The sequence below is a fragment of the Psammomys obesus genome, unplaced genomic scaffold, assembly GCF_907164565.1.
Source record: "Psammomys obesus unplaced genomic scaffold, mPsaObe1.curated_primary_1811, whole genome shotgun sequence".
Classification (NCBI taxonomy): Eukaryota; Metazoa; Chordata; class Mammalia; order Rodentia; family Muridae; genus Psammomys; species Psammomys obesus.
The window spans coordinates 16955969-16973161 of NW_026596051.1; the positions used below are offsets into that span (position 1 = coordinate 16955969).

The window sequence follows — 17193 nt, forward strand, 5'->3', positions numbered from 1 at the left end:
GATAGCCACGTATTTTGCTGGGTTTGAACTCAGCAACAAGTGGTCTTCGTGGCTGAGCCATCTCTCAGTCTTCTCATCAAAAAAATTTTTTACAATCAAGTTGTTTGTAAAAAGAAGATTCTTTGGTTTTGTTTTTTGTTGTTGTTGCTGTAACAAAGTTATAGTCAGATATCAATTCCTTGACATGTGTTGATATATCCTCCTGACCTACTGATGAACACACTCTGACAGATTCCCTGTGCCTGAAATTCTTTGACGTCCCATTGTGAGGAGTTTCACCAGGGGATTCATCTGAGCTCAGTCTTTCTTAGCGCTGGCCAGAATACCCGCTGGGATAGGAGATTGGTGATCTTTTTCCCTGTGGTCTGTCTAGTTTCGTCATGGCATGCAGCTTCTGAGAACAGCTACATTTGCAGTTTCTTCCTACCCAAAAGACACTCTAGTCTATTTTCACTTATGTGTTTTTGAACCAATTTGTACCGTACTGCTGTGCCCCATTCTGTTCTCTCCTTTGAAGTTGCTTATTAACCAGCACCCCCTGCTTGTCCCTGCCCAGGACCTTTGCGCTAGCATCTTTTCTCCCTGAGCAGAACATGCCTCCTCAGATGCTTCCCCACAAGTCATGAGCAGCACCCAGTCCCCCAGGGCCCAGCCAGGTAATAGCACAGGGTATATGGACACCTGAGACCAGGTTTTCTGATGAGCCCAGAGAGGTGTCTGTGCCTGCCAAGCCTGGGTGAGTATCAGGCCACGGGGCCACATTGTTTGGGATCCATGAGCAGGACCTACTCCACCTGAGCCCCACAGGGAAAGGCAGGAGTGCTGGCCCCAGGAGAGGATGTGCATGCCTTTTCAAAATGGCACTCAAAAGGTAGGAGCTCTCAGCAGAAGCTGAGAGCCTGAGCAGGCTGTCAGGGTCCACAGCAGGCTGGACAAGAGCAGCTGGCAGGGTATATTTCTACCCCTCACAGCAATAAGAGCCTTGCAGCTCTGAGTACCTGGTAGTAACGGAAACTCATCAGCCCAGTCATCAATGCTGACCAACTTACTGGTTGCACAATTATGAAATTACATTGAGCAATCCTTGTCCTAAGTGAGACCTTTGAGTAACACACTGTGATGAGGGCCTCTAAACAGAGCAGGCTGTTCTAGAAAACACTAGAAGCTTTGGTGTGGCCATAAGAACTAGTTGGGCCACTGCTTGCCTCATGGGGCTTCTCAGATGCAGTCCAGGTTCCAACAACAACAAAACCTATGGGACATCAATGGAAAGGAAAGCTTTAAGGTCGTGCCACAGCTACACAAGTGAATGTGTCAGTCAAGGACCACCGAACACAGACTCACATGGGTGCCACTGTCTGCTAATGGGTGTGTGGGTAGGAGCTGCTGGTTCCCAGTCACAGGAAAAAGGATAACACCCTGAAAGCCAGTCCCCACTCAACTTGATGTATGCTCCAGGCCATCTGAGAAGGAAGCAGGACTAATGTCAATCATCTTTCATAAATTTTCTTCAAAGAGAAGAAAAAATAAGGAAATTTTCTCCAGAGATGATCATTACCTGTGTTATCACAAAGCCCTTCCTCATAATGGTGCTTCCTTAATGGACATCACTTATGGGGACTGGTATGGCCACTTCATGTCCCAGAAGCCCGAAGCCACTGGACTAGAGAAAAGCAGCCTCAAGAGACTCAGCCCAACCCAGCCAGCACCAAACCATCAGAAAGCCAGGTGGTCCAAGCTGGCAGTTTGCCAACCACAGATATCAAAGGCCAAGGGAGTAGATCGCCCCAAGCTCTCAGGCTGTGATCCCTCCCTGTGGAGCCTGCAGACCATCAGCCCCAATGTTGCCAAGCAAATCACACTTGCTTTTCACAGCAGGGTCCTTACAAAAAGCACAGAACTGGCCAGAATCTAGGCAGAATCATGTTTAATAGAATGCCCTCTGAAAACCCATTTCAAAATAGAGAAGCTCTCCCGAACTGTAGAAGCCATAAAAATGCAAAATACTTCTTTAGGAAAAACTGAATCAAAATTACGCCTCAATTTTCAAAATAACACACAAGTTATCTCCACTGGTCAGGCACCAAGGTGACAAACAGCAACCACTGCTCAGTCAAAAGTCAGTTGTTCTCAATCTGCTCCAGGTCTAGGTCGCCGTGGTCCAGTGGGAAGATGCCCTCCTCTCCTGCACTGTCCCAGTCACTGGGGTCCCCACTGCTCCCACCCTCGCCTGTGCTGGCCTCTGGCTCCCCTGAAGCCCAGGCACTAGGGCTGGTGGGGCCAGGCCTGGGAATCCTTGGGCTAGAGCCAGGTGTGATGATGCCCACAAGACCCTGCGAGTTACACGGGGAGGACACAACAGTCTTCGCCTGGGTGTCGTCCTCATCATCTTCATAGTCCAGGGAGCAAAGGCTCTTCGAGTTTTTTAGAGTCTGCAATAGAAAAGACATAGGCTTAAGGCATTTCTGATAGGTGTTGTACAAGACAACATTCTGTCTGCCTAAGAGGGTGTCTAGCCCATTCTCCAGTCACCAAGTACCAGTCACAGCCCTTGGGCTGCTTCCTGGACTCTGATTATCCCATCCCTGGCCTCATCAGAAACCAGGGCCACAGAGTTCCCATAGCGCCTGCTAGGCTGTTTCTCAGAAGCCCAGCATGGACCCACCCAAACCAAAGAAACCAGGTATGTGAGTGCTTAATACCTGGGAAGCTCCAGATGCCAGAGACCTCAAAGAGGGCTGCATCCCAGAGCCTGTCTTGCTCTCAGCAGACAGACTATCCAGGAAGGTCCCCGTGTACCACATCGCCAACAACACCTAATTATTCAAAAAAGGCCTCAGGCAAGGTAAGCCAGTTGGAACTCATCATATCCCCACACACACGTGGTTCGTTCCTCAATTCCTAACTGCCTCAGTCCTGCTTCCCACCTTCCTCTCTCTCATATTCTAAAGGCTGACTTTCCTCAAACACAACATGTGGAGAGTGTTTTCACCCTAAAACATCTAAGACAAAAGCACACATACACACCGAAGGGGCCTCTGACTACCCCTGTCTAGGCATGACTCTGAACCCTGCCAGCATCTTAGGCTGCCTCCACAACACTTCCCAAGGCATATCCAGGGCACAGAGCCATAAGGGCTGGCTGAGAGGCTGTGCTCTCTGCGTGTCCTCTGTGAATTCAACTACCAGCTCTGCCCCAAACCAAAGCTCTCCCAGTTGCAAAAGTCCTTGCTTACCCAGAGGGCCACTTAGACTGCTGCATATTTCTCTTGGAATTCACCTATGTCCTGAGAGACACATGTGTTATGGCTACAACATACCAACTGCCTTTGACATGGCTAGGCCTTGTTTCTCTACCACTTTCCCTGGTTTGACCTTGCATTTCCTTCCTGCAATGTTCAGTCCCTTTTACACACCCTGTCCATGACTTTAACACAATCTCCACCAAGCTCCTTTAAACTGGCCTCTTACATGTAGCAGTACAGAGGTGAGTACTCTAGAAAGTATGTGAATACCAGGACAGCAACACAGATGACAAGACACACACCATACAAGCAACACTGACCTTTAGAACATGAGCTAACCAGTGCTACAAAACAACAGAAAAAGCCACCCTAAAACCTCTCTGCGCTGAGACAGAGCAGCCCAGGGTGGCTTTAAACTTGCTATGTAGCTGAGAACAGCCTTGACCTTTGGACTCTGAATGCTGGAGTTCCAGACATGTGCTACCACTCTTGACCAAAAATCTACTTTTTGACTAAAAGATCCCTAGAAACAGGCCCATCACAAAGATAGACACATAAGCCCAAAGGGAGAACAGAGCTTCTCAGAGCTGTGCTTTTATGAGAATCAGTTGTCTCCACAAGACATACTACAATGTGTCTTGTTTTTATTGTTCAACTATAAAAAGGTGACTCTCTGCTAGGCATATGGCACTTGGCTATGCACACAGCTGTCATCCTAGTGCTCAGAAAGAGTTGGAAGGCAGGAGGATCTCACTTTCTAGGCTACTGGGAGGGTACACAGAAACTGTTTCAAAAAAAACAAAACAAAAACAGTGAGCCAATTTGAGAAGTAATATTCCAAAAAGCAAACCCTTAAAGATATAAGCAGCTAGATTCTGGTCACAAAATAAAGAAATAGTTTTGTTTTGTTTTGTTTTTACTCAAATCAAGATAAATTGACCATCCATGTCACTGTACCAGCTTAAGGACTCTGTGGCATCTTATTTCCTGTGGAGCTGCTAGACAGTGGAAGCATCCAGATGCAGGACAGTAGGCCCTGGGCTCGCACCAGCAGCCCAACAATAGACAGCCTTGGGACTGCAGTCAGGAGCCTCAGGACTTCCACACCCGTCTGACTTGTATGAGAAAACATTACTAGACTGCACTGGCCTCTGGGCAGCACAACAGGAAGCAGCACTCTGATGCACTCCTCTATTCACACAGAAATAACTGCCACTCAACAAAGAACCTGACACAAAAACACCACCACTGTGAAACCAAGCATCAGAATGTGGGCCACAGCCCACACCTATGCTGACTTGAACTGACACCACCCCCAAAGGATGTCCCCAAGGGAAGTCTCAGCACCTACTGCCACTCGATGATGATCTGCATCTGGGCAGACAAACCCACAGGATTGTTTTTTTAAAGGGGGGCAATGCTGTACATGCCAGGAATCTTGTTTTTAAGTATGCACAGTTCTTTATTAAAAATACAGTGTTCTGCCTACAATATGCCTGCACGCCAGAAGAGGGCACCAGATCTCATTATAGTTGGTTGTGAATCACCATGTGGTTGTTGGAATTGAACTCAGGACCTTTGAAAGAAGAGCCAGTGCTCTTATTTATCTGAGCCATTGCTCCAGCCCATCCAGGAATCTTCTGAGTTGAGAGAAACTGACATAGTCTGTTGTATCCAGTTCCCACCACAAGCCTCCTCGGCCGTGTCAAAGCCAGGGGGAGCACCCCCTACAACTATCCTGACACTGCTGCCACAGGCATCTAAGAGTTTTCCTCTTCACATGCTGAGGAAGCATGGCAGACGGAGACACCTAAACCTTCCGCCAGCAAAGCTGTTCCACAGCCCAAGGTGGAGCCAGAGTCCTAGCTGAGTGCAGTAAGCAATGCCAGGAAGGGAAAGATCAGCCTGTCTCAAGTTAAAGAGGCCTCAGGTGATACACAGAGCATCTCTGCCTTGGCAGATGACAAAGATATCCAGAACCCACAGTGTCTGCCCCCGGCTCTGCCCAAGAAGAGAGGTCTACTCTCAGGGAAGAGTGAATTTAAAAAACGGATAAGGGTTTTAAGAACAGTGGGGATAAGGGAAACTGAAAACCCCTGTGCCTCAAATGGAGAGCCCCAGGCCCCCAGAGAGCCACACCCTTCCCCAGTCTTCCCAGGGGGGAAGTAGCTGTATGGGGGGCTCAGAGAGGCCCCAGCACCTTGGCCCCACTGAAGAAATCAGAGATAGTGAGGTGCACTGGTCACAAAGTCAGGATGGAACAGAGCCAACAGACTAGACACCCAGAAGTGGATGCTCAGGCAGCAAGCAGAAATATAAGGTGGGTCAAGGTCCCAGGAAGATGGAAGAGTGGCCTTAAGGGGATGTAAGTACTCTACACTAGGTATACAGAAAAACTCCCCACCCAGAACACGGTGATCCACAATGCCCCACTACGACCTGGGGAGAAGGCAAGGCTGGTGCCCTACCCACAGCCACACCCCACAGAGCACAAGGAAGGGCAAATGATGGGACAGGACTTTCCTCAGTGGAACAGCTGTTTCAGAACAATGTACTAGCATCCAGGAGACCAGCATCCAAAAGCAAAAAAGGACAGGGAAAGAGGTGGATCCTTGGGTACAGCAAATAACATGCCAGGTCTGTCCTGCAATGAGCTGCTGCTTCATAAACCCAACACACTGGTGCCATGGTGTCATGGGCAGAAACCTCACTCTGCAAAATGGGAAATATGTGTTATAACTGATCCTCCCCCCATCCCCCGCGCTTGTTTTTTGTTTTTTGTTTTTTTTTTTTTGAGGCAGAGTCTCCTACATAACCCTGGCTGTCCTGGAACTCAGAGATCCGCCTGCCTCTGCCTACCAAGTGGGAGGGATTAAAGATGCTTAACATCACTACACAGTTTAAACAATCTTAAAACTGTGAAGCAGAAAAACCTAGCAGACGATCCTGAAGTCAACAACAGCAGGCAAGGATGGGGAGGTAGGAACCATCATCTGACAGGGACAGAGACAGGAACAGGCGGACGACAGGGCAAGGAGTAACGCGGAGGCGGCTGATGAGGAGGCAGCTAACAAACAGGTAAGGGAAGTACGGTAAACGGGCCTGGTCACCCTGACATGAGTGGCAGGGTCTGAACATACTGTCTGCCTGCTGGACCTTTTGCCTGTCAGTCTGCATGCAATCCTACTTTGAGGGAAAGCAAGCCCTGCTCTTAATGTTGACCCTGAGGGCCTATAACATTAATGGTGCTATAGACAAGAGAGCAGGGATGACTAATCATGGGCCTATGGTACTCTATGGCTGTCAAAGATGCCCAGACTATGTGACCCGAGCTACGGGCAGGGTCTGGCCCTGTGAGGTGCCAGTGCCCCTCTGTTCATTACAAAGGCAACTAAAGAAAGCACTGTAAAGCGTTACTCATTTACTCCCGGGGAGGGAGGCACAATCATCCATTACATTGCTTTTTAGTAGTCTCAGACGCTAATTATTTTAACTGGAGAGATTATGATAGTAAGAGTAAGAGGATGGAAGCTTCAACAACACAAACACACAGGCCTGCACCTCTCCTCTGCTGGCTACCCTGTCAAGAGTCTGCGCTGAGAATGTGCTCAATGTCCGAAACAGCAGAAGTGTGCACATGTGCCTGTCAGACAGAGAGCAGAGTCTCAGCCCTAACCAGCAGGGTACTGACTCCACCACAAGAAATCTTAACTGATCAAAATCTAGGGAAAAGGTTTAAAGTCACTGTGAGGGAGGCACTTAAAAAAGAATGTCTGGGGGCTGGGAAGATGTCTCAGTCAGTAAGGCGCTTGCCACACAAGTATGAGGACCTGGGTCTGACCTCCAGCACCTACATAAAAAGCCAAGTATGCTGCTACATGCTTATCACCCCAGCACTGGGAACACAGAGACAAGGGAGTCCTTGGTCCTCTGGTCAGTTGGCCTAGCCAAGCTGGTGAGCCCAAGTCCCAAATTATGTTTCAATTATGAAAAACAAACAAAAATGTGGTAGCCGGGCATGGTGGCATACATCTTTAATCCCAGCACTCAGGAGGCAGAGACAAGCGGATCTCTGTGAGTTTGAGGCCAGCCTGGTCTACAAAGAGAGTCTAGAACAGCCAAGGCTACACAGAGAAACCCTGTCTCAAAGAACAAAAAAACAGATTATTACACTAACATAATCCCTAACTTCATCATAAATATTTGCCCTTATAATCACAAATAAATGTTGTCCTCACCCCTCATCTAAGAATGTCCCTACAACAAAGTAGGAAAGATGGAAAACCACAACCAATAAAAAATACAGAGTTGTGGAACCCAGCCCAATGGACACATTTACAAAATAACTCCCTCGCCTAAGGCTTAGGAACATAGTGGAAGATGGAGCAGACAGATTGTAAGAGCCAAGGGATAAAGGAGTTTGTTATGAGATTGTGTTTCCTACTTACATCAAAGCCATGAAGTCTTACCAACAAGGACAAGATGCCAAAGTGGATCAAGGAAAGACCTTGAGGCCTCATGCCTACACAAAGAACTCTAGAAATAAATACGCATGTGCATGTATGCACATAAAATTAATTAAAGAGGCCATGAATTTGAAAGAGAGCAAGAAGAGGTACATGGGAGGCTTTGGAGGGAGGAAAAAGAATGGGAAAAATGATGTAATTATAATCTCAAAAATAAAAGAATAAATTAAAAAATAAAGTGGGTGACATTACCAAGGTTAACCTCTGGATTCCATATGCACTGCTCACATGAACACACACTCTCACACAAATACACACAAATAAAAATAAAAAGCAAAACCCACAATGCTATTCTCACTTGGCATCCTATACTACTCACCCTGTCCCTACAACACCATCTGTCTGCACAATTCTGGGTTTTAGCCAGTGCCTGCTCAGTACAAAGGGCTTAGCAAGTCACTGCAAATGGTCTGCAAGCCAGTTCTTTAAGCAGTGCATATGTACTACATGGAACTCAGAGAAACTAGGTCCCACGAGACACTGCAGTGTCTCCTTGTCACCGCTTCAGGTCATCCACTCAGGAAAGACTAAGAACATTAATGTGTCCTACAAAAGCCAATGATCAAGAGCCACAGGAAGGAGCTGGGAAGCAGGTTAGCAGCTAAGCATGACCAGAACCTTCCTGCTGAGCTTCCTGTTCAATGCCCTGAAGGGATAGAGAGGCAACACAGCTCAGATGCCCCCAGCTGAACCGGGCTCACCTGTTAGTGAGCAATCGCTAACTATACAGTGATCCTGACCTTTGAGTTTAAGTCCCAATGGGATGTGGGGACTAAGTGGAGGTTGACAAGAATAGTGTCAGGAACAGAGGATATCTGAATCCTGATGTCCCTACTGGGGTAGGGAAGGAGAAGGAACAGACCAGAGAACACCCAAGTGACAGCCACTGCTCAGGAGGACTGAATAGTGGAGCAGAGATGAGGTGGGGCCCATCAGACACCTTCCTCCACAATGAGCCTATCTATAATGTCCCAGCACCAGCACCACCCTAACCAGTTACTTTCCTCCACCTCCTAAGGAACCCAGAGTGTTCATACCATCTCAAGAACAGGACTATCCCTTGGTCATCCATCCATCTTTGCTACAAGCTACCTTCCTCCCCAAAAGGCAATGGGTCAAGGACTCCTCTACTGGAAGCCTCATCCTATGCTGTTGTCCTCCTGGCAGACATAAAGTGATGCCACATACCACACCCACAGCACTGGCTAGCATGGAAAGTTTGGGTGCCCAGGTCTTGCTGCCAACTTTCCAAAAGTCAACACCGCACTAAAATGACCACCACTTCCCTTCTATCAGCCTTCTATAATCACACCAGATATGTGGGCTTTCAACCCTCATTGGCACCAAGAAGAAGTTTCTGGAAAACCTGTCAGACAGAGTCAACAGTAACATCAGCAGGATGCAAAATAAGCATCAACAGGACCTGGGCTACCTGCCATAAAACTGGGACTGCCAGAAAGGCTTCTCCCAAACCTTGTGGCAGTGGCTGTCCTATCTGCACCATCCCCAATATGGGTTCAACAGATGCTAAAGCAGCTCCATTCAGGACAGCCCTGGCACCTACAACACCCAGAGTTTGACATGCATCCACAGTGATGCCTACAGGAGGCAAGTCAGGCCTGAAGCCCTGGGACAGGAATGGGCAATGGAGTCAGGAAACTGCCAATGCCAGTCACCAAGAGAAGAGAGGCACCACCCTGCCTCCTCCCAACACCCTCAAGTCCTGGTTCCTACATGAAGAACCAGGGGACCATGCCTTTAATCTGAACATTCAGGAGGCAGAGGCAGGCAAATCTCTATGACTTCAAGGCCAGGCTGGTCTTGTCTACATGAGTTGCAAACCAGACAAGGCTCCACAATGAGGCACTGGTTGGGGGAGGGAGGGGGATTGGAAAACAACAGGAGTCTATTATTTCTGCTCCTCCCTAACAGCCCAGAGTGGAGCAGAGCTGCTGGGCTCGACTCCAGCTCTCACAGAGTGGCTAAGAAACCCTAAGGTCCCAGATGCATCCAAGGGAACATGTTCTCCTAGGCACAGTGAGGACCCATTCTCACAGTTCTCCTTCTCCCCATGGCCAGAAGTTAGCACCTCTCTGGGATCCACATGAATGCAGGCCACCGTGGTACTGCCAGACACAATGGTCTACCACACTAGATAAAATGTTCCCTCAAAACAAGACACCTCCAGAATGTGCCAGGGATGTCAGGGCATGAAAGCACAACACATCCAGGTACATGCTGGTCTCTGTGGCACAGCCAAGGCACCAGCTCTGGCTCCCATAGTTATCACAAGCCAAGGGACTGGCTTTTCAGTGGTGCCAAGCTCTGCCTCTGCCTCCAGGAATGGCTTCTCACCTTATAAACAACTGCAACCCCAAAATGTAGATAGGGCTCCCAAGAAATAAGGATGCACCAAATATAACAGCTTAGCTGAAAATCCATTCAATCCCTTCTTGCCTCCTCAGAGCCCAGGCAGAGCTCAGATCCACATGTGGGGGCTCTGCATATGAGGTATGACTGAGGTTTTGGGAGGTCAGCGGGAAAGACCATCCTCCCACCAACCCAAGCTATGCCATGTTCCCTGACAAGCTGGCCTTACACAGCATGTAGGCTCAAAAGACCCTAGTTAAGTAAGACTACAAGATTGCTGGCCACAACCAATCTCACTCCAAAACCAATATAAGGCAAAACATAGGCTTCCTAAGCACCCCAGAATAAAAATGTGGCCTCACCCGTGTCATTTTCAGAAAGTCCAAGGATGGGCGCGTCCACCTGGCATCCTCCTCCCGTCTCCGCTTGCGCCGGACCCTCCTCCCATCCAATACACAAGGCTGTGAGCGGCACCGGAGCAGGCCATGGTGCCGGCCTAGCTCAGGTGTGGACGTGGGGGTGCTGCTGGCTGACGGCAGGCAAACGCTTGCATCTACAAGGTGCTCTTGTGAGAGGGACAGTCGGCGCCTGGAGGAAAATGCGCAGGGTCCTGCAGAAAGCCAGGATGGACCTGAGCTTGTACTGCCCTCACTGCTGTCCACAAAGCCGCTGCTGGCTGACGCTGGCCGGGGCGTCAGCGGTGACACAGGGCTCCTGGGTAGGCCCGGACCCACACTCCCCTGCAGGGCAGGGTTCCCAAGGCCACTGCAGCACTGCAGGGTGGCACTCCCACCACTGTTGCATCTCCTTTTAGAGATGGGAGTCCACACCTTGGAGCTACCAGGGCGCCATGGGGAACGACATCGAGCCAGCTCTTCTGGTTCAGACAGGGACCGGCAGTGTCTCTTGGTTGGTGGTGCTGCAGGTGGCCCTGTGCTCTCATGGAGGTCCAAGAAGCTGCCCACAGCCATGGGCCCTGGGGATTCCAGCTGCCACCTGAGACCTTCGGTCTGAGACACACCATGTGGGCCCAGTGGAAAGCGGCCTGAGACCGCCTGGCTTCCAATGGGCCATCCTCCATGTAAGGCCTTCCAGGGACTTTTGTCCACTAAGGAAACACAAAGGTGTGGGGGGAAAAGGCAGATGAGCAATAGGGAGCCACCCTGAAGCCTCCCTTCCCAAGCTCATGGACATACATAAACAAAAAACACCCCTGTTTTCATGGATAGTACTACTTCAGGAGCCCCTGGCATCTGAATAACCAGGTAGCACTTGTTCCATTTTTATTTTGTTTCTAGGTTTTTTGTGTGTGTGTTTTTCAGGCCAGAGGCTCTCTATGTAACCCTGATTGTCCTGGAACTCACTAGACAGGCCAGGCTGGCCTCAAAGTCACAGATTCACCTGCCTCTGCTTCCTGAGTTCTGGGACTAAAGGCATGCGCCATCATACCTGCCTTCAGCTGGTCTTAAGGAATTATCTCTCCACCTGTGCTTCCTGACAATAATCTGGTTCTGATCTTACCCCCATTTTACTAGTACACCATGTCATCAAAATACTTTACCGCTGTCCCTGGCCAGCCTCTAAAGACAGACCTCTCACAGCCAGGAGCCAAATAAAGCTACTTCTTGGAAACAGCCTCATTTCTTAATGACCCAAGTGGACAGCTAGTCTCAAATCTTCTGACAGATAAGAGGCTTCAGTTGAAGCGGGGTGTCGTGGCTCACTCATGTGATCCCAGTGCCTGTGAGGCAAATGCAGGACTGATGCGCATTTGGGCTTTACTTTGTTTCTGGGATACACAGTGCATCTCTGTCTCAAACAAAAGAAGACCTGGCCTGGACATCTGGACAGTGGACTGGGACAAGGACCTCCATGACATCCTCAAGCCACCATTTCTTCATCCCTTGAGCAGGTGCTGGCAATGACCCCTTGGTGGCTGGTCATCCTGTAACACCATGTGCCCAAGACATCACAGGTAAGTGTAGCATAAGGGCACTTCTTTTGCCCCTTCCATCAAACCCACTGAGGAGGACTTAGGAGTCCTTAAAACATCTGAGCCCAGATTGTAGCTCACAAGACCAAGCACCCCAGAATCTAATCTACTTTTCCCAGGGCATAGGCCCACATGACAGCTCTCCACATATGTGTCCAGCCAAGTCCAGCTCCCCTCTGCTCAGTTCATGCACTTAGTACAATTTGGCACGCAGACCATGGATAAGTTTCTCAGAGCTAGCATGGCCCTAGCTCCTGTTCCTCCTGTTGGATGTAAAGGGCAGGCACCTGCTCCAGCCCTCCCTCACAGAAGCAAAGTCAGGTATGTGAGTGTCTTCAAATGGAATCAGTCCAGCGATAAAGCCCAAATATCCAAAAAACCTGACCAAGGGATGTTCTGGACACTCTTAATGGGAGGGCCTCCAACAGGTCACTTGGTTTCTCCCTGCTGCTTCCAAATACTGTCAAGCTAAGATAATACTGGAGTAGAGGCCACAGAGATCAACACGACACAGCCAGGGTCACCTCTGGGGAAAGATACATCAAGGACTCTGGAGTGACCTGTCACCTGGGGTGACAGCAAGGAGGTAAGATGGGGGCTGAGGGGAGGAGAGAAGAAAGGAATGCATTAGAGGCCCTCAGAAACTCTGAGCAGAGACTGAGGTAGTTAACATGGTCCCATATGCAGGATAGACTGGAAGAGCCAAAGTCAAGTGGGAGTGATACAAGCTAGGTGAGATGCAGACAAATGGAGACTTCACGTCCTACTTCCAACTGTTAGTGAAAAGGCTGGTCGATACCTCTATTTTAGTGATCTGGTGGTCAAGGTGAACTGGACATGGTTCTACCATGTAAGGTGTTCCAACTGTCAAGGTCAACACAGAGCAATTCCAAACCCAGAGTCTTTACTTAAATTTATCAGAAGGGTTCCCCGCACTATTCTAATTACTAAAGAGCAATGTTCTAGGAAGTGAGACAGGAGACAGGTCCAGGAATACTCATTCAGCCAGTGTGTACCACAGCAGAATGGCACCCAAAACCACATACCACCTGATTATCCTTTTCCCGATAGCTGAAGGAAGCCACAAAGTGGGCTTGTGTCTTGCATAAAAGGTAAAGCAGTCCCTAGCTTCCTCCCACATCATCACCAGCAGCAAAAACAGAGGCTTTGCTGAGCCTTGACCCTGGCCCACCCTGCTTAGAGACCAATTCTGACTCCTGGCCCATGAGCAGGGAGGGTGGTGGTTCATGATCTTCCTGTCCCACACATAGGTCCCACAAAGGTCTCCCTGAACCTTGCTGTGAATATCTGACTCAGTCCAGCATCAAGACCCCTCCTGGCTAAAGGCCCAATGCCACCTTGCTCCATTATCACCTACTTCACTCAGCCTTAGGAAGACCCTACCTGGGCTTCTGAGACACTTACCGCCAATCTCCAAAGGGAACAAATGGCCACTTTTGTTCAGTTTCTCAGCAGAATACTAAAAGTGACAAGAGAGAAGTCTCAGTACTCATGTGAAAACTCAAGAGTTCACTACAGTAACCCTATTTGTCCCACTGGTGTTTTAAAATAAAACTGACCTCTGAAAAATACCTTTTTCTTATTACCTTCTACCATGTGGGTTCCAGAATCAAACTCAAGCTTGTCAACAAATGCCTCTACGCACTGAGCCATTTCACTGGCCCAGTACAAGTTTTTTACAAGTTTTTTTTTTTAACCTAACAAAATCCAGCTGAACAAATGGATATCATCCTGAGCCATTACAGGTTTCCTCATATTGCTCCTTCTGGCCTTCTCCTTTTGGATGGTCTCTGCTAATGGTCTTTCAAACCTCACCACATAGTTACTTTTCAGAAAGACCTGAGGGGCTAGAGAGATAGTTCCATTAAGAGCATTAGCTGCTCTTTCAGAGCACCCCAGTTCAATTTCCAGTACCCACACAGAAGCTCATAACCACCTTCAATTCCAAAGAATCTGATGCACTCTTCTGACCTACTTGAGCCCTACATAGAGACATGGTGTACATACATTCAGGCAAAATACTCACACACAGAAAATAAAAATAAATCTTAAAAAAGGACTGAGCAAAGACATAAGACATCAGGGCCCTTTACTGTTCATGACAGTCCAAATAAGATCCAAGCCCTAGCCTGATTGTCCCAGTCCTGAGAAAGGTTCAGAGCCCAGGGTGAACCCCATCCAGGAAGGCAGATAAGCTATCGGCAATCTCAGAGATTGGCAGGAAATGCCATAGCAACTGCATCAGAACTTTTGGGGAACTGTGTTGCTTCACATAAAGAGAAAGCCAGGTGACTGATATACCTTTATGATTCCAACATTCAGGAAGGCCAAAGCAAGAGGAATACTCCAAGTTTCAGATCAGCTTGAGCTACTTAGCAAGACCCTGTTCAATCAACCCATCAAATCAACCAGCCCATCAATAAACAAGACACGCACAGTGGCACATGCCTGTAATCCCTTACTTGGGACTCCATAGAGGTGGAAACAGAGCATCAGGAGTTTGGCTACATAACAAGTTCAAAGCCTAGGTAAAACTCCATTTTCAAAAAAATAAAGCTAAAAGGAGTAAGTTAAAAGTTAGGGTTGAGATTCAGAAAAGGCACCTTCAACAACAGGTAGCCTGTCTTCAGATTGGACAGGTCTTCCTCTGCAGTGGATTATGTTTTCCCTAATACAGCTGAATGGGGGTGGTGAACACCTGGGCTCTGTGGGCACTGAACAATCTCAGGCTCAAGTGGAAAGAGAAAACTGCTTCATAGATACTGCCCTTCCACCACTGTGCATAATTAGTGAGCTGCCCACACCTTTTCAATAGCTACAAATGCCCCAGCATATTGGTTTCCCTTTCCACCTGGCTGGCAGCCACTCCCACAGCCAGCAGTCCTCCTGCTGAAGTCCAACGTTTCCCAAGAGCAAGTAACTGCACTGTTACCACAGCCCTGCTTCCCTAGGTCTGCATGCCCATGTGCATAATACACCCACCACAAGAACCCAATAGACTCCACGAAAGACAGGCTTTTCTTAGCCAACAGAAATGGTTCCTGGGGTAGTTGAGGAGCTGTGGGCCTGTACCTAACCAGATGTACTCAGTGCACATTCAAGGATTGGTGCAGCATAGCAGGTATCTACAAGGCTTTGGCTGTGTGAGAGATGGGATGAAGAGGGGAACAGCCCAAGGACACAGGTACACACACTCAGGACAGTGGGTCTAATGCAAGAGAGCAGAGGGCTGAGTGCATCCATTTGCAGGGATCAGTCTCTATACCATACCACATCCCAGGGCCTTGTTAAGTGGGCAGCTGCTGAGTTTCCTCAGGTGATACTCAAGAAAGTAGATTTGTTGAGACAGCAGGGTCCTACTGGGCCAACCCAAGCCTGGATCTGCCCAACTGGACATGGCTGGGGAACACACACAGGGCACCAACAACCCATACTAAATTCATCTAACTCAGTAGCATGATGTTCCATACTTCTTGCTCTGAGCTTATCCACATAACACTTTCCTCCCTCCTTTTCCCCTGACACCTAGCTCATAGCCTTTTAATCTAGCTCTAATATACCTATCCTGGACTAACACTAATGTTGGTGGTCTTGGCTGGCCTTTCTCTTTCTCTGCTTACCCTGGCATCATTACCCTCTCGCCCATCACTAGAGGGTACTGCTATCCTGATCTGAATCATGGTCCTTCTGCTTCACACCTTTAATCCCAGCACTCATGGAGGCAGAGGCAGGTGGATTGCTTTGAGTTCAAGGACAGCCTGGTCTACAAAGCAAATCCACGACAGCCTAGGCTACACAAAGAAACCCTGTCTCAAAAAACCAAAAAAGACTTTGGTACCTAAAAGTCAAATCCCAGGACCAAGGCATGTCTTAATTAGGTTTTCTATTGCTGTGATAAAATACCATGACTAAAAGCAACCTAGGGAAGAAAGGACTTTTTGGCTTACATATCCCGAGTACAGTCCACTGAGAGAAACCACAGCAAGAATTCAATCAGAGCGGAAACCTTGAGACAGGAACTAAAGCAGAAGCTATGGAGGAGTGATGTTAACTGGCTTGCTCTCCACAGCTTACTCAGCCAGCTTTCTTATACTATACAGAGCCAATGTCCCAGGGATGGTACTATCCTTATTGAGCTGTGCCCTTCCCACCAATCATTAGTTAAGAAGATGCCTATAATCATATTTCCTCATTTAAGACATTTTCTTCCAAGATATGTCTAGGTTGTGTAAAGCTGACAAAAACCAACAAGCACAGTATATGATCCCTGCTGCCACCAAGCCCTCAACCAGGAAAGCTCATAGTCTACTTCCTCCTTCAACACTGGCTCCTTAGCTCCCTGCCTCTCTAGAAGTCCAGCTCTGCATCAGAAGCCTCAATGCACAACTGAAATGCACATGTAAAATTTAGGTCCCAGGCGTTGGAGAGATGGCTCAGAGGTTAAGAGCACTGACTACTCTTCTGGAGGTCCAGAGTTTAATTCCCAGCACCCACACAGTGGCTCACAACCATCTATGGTGTGATCTGGTGTCCTCTTTTGCCTTGCAGGTGTACATGCAGACAAAGCACTCAAATACATAAATAAATCTTGAAAATTGAAAAAAAAAAAAAAAAAAAAGGTCCCAATGTCCCTTCCTGTCTGAGAATACTCTAAACCTAAACACACGTGATGGCTGGGCCCAACTACCTGTCAATTTCTTCCTCCTTGTTGCCCCCCCCCAAGTCCTTCACTTTCCCTGCCAACAAAACACTCGTCCATCTTCAATGTACACCCCAGATCTTCACTGTTGCTCTGGCTGACCAGCAACACACGAGGCCACTGCCTTCAACAATCTTCCACCTGTGGTCACAAACTATCTGCGCCTCTCCTCCCTTAAGGTAGCAATGAGTCAGGTACAATCATGGATTTTTCTTTCTGTAACAGCTGGACTCTTCAATATCCTCCAAGTACAAAAAAGCAAAGTAGAAAAAAACCTGGGTGTGTCTCAGGTACAGGGTGTAGAAATTGGGAAAAGAGGTGCCGATCAGACCAAATAAA

General features: G+C 48.3%; 1 protein-coding gene across 2 annotated transcripts in view; it reads right to left on the bottom strand.

Annotated features, from left to right (window-relative positions):
• Positions 1–1910: 1910 nt before the first annotated feature.
• Fam53a (family with sequence similarity 53 member A) overlaps positions 1911–17193 on the bottom strand; it is a 34765-nt gene continuing 19482 nt past the window's right edge. For both annotated transcript variants that reach the window (XM_055624251.1, XM_055624252.1), the window contains exons 4-6: positions 13560–13614; positions 10504–11249; positions 1911–2432 (exon numbers count right to left, since the gene is read on the bottom strand). In XM_055624251.1, the coding sequence (XP_055480226.1) occupies positions 2121–2432; positions 10504–11249; positions 13560–13614 (1113 nt within the window). In that variant the 3' untranslated portion in view covers positions 1911–2120. The remainder of the gene's footprint in view (positions 2433–10503; positions 11250–13559; positions 13615–17193) is intronic.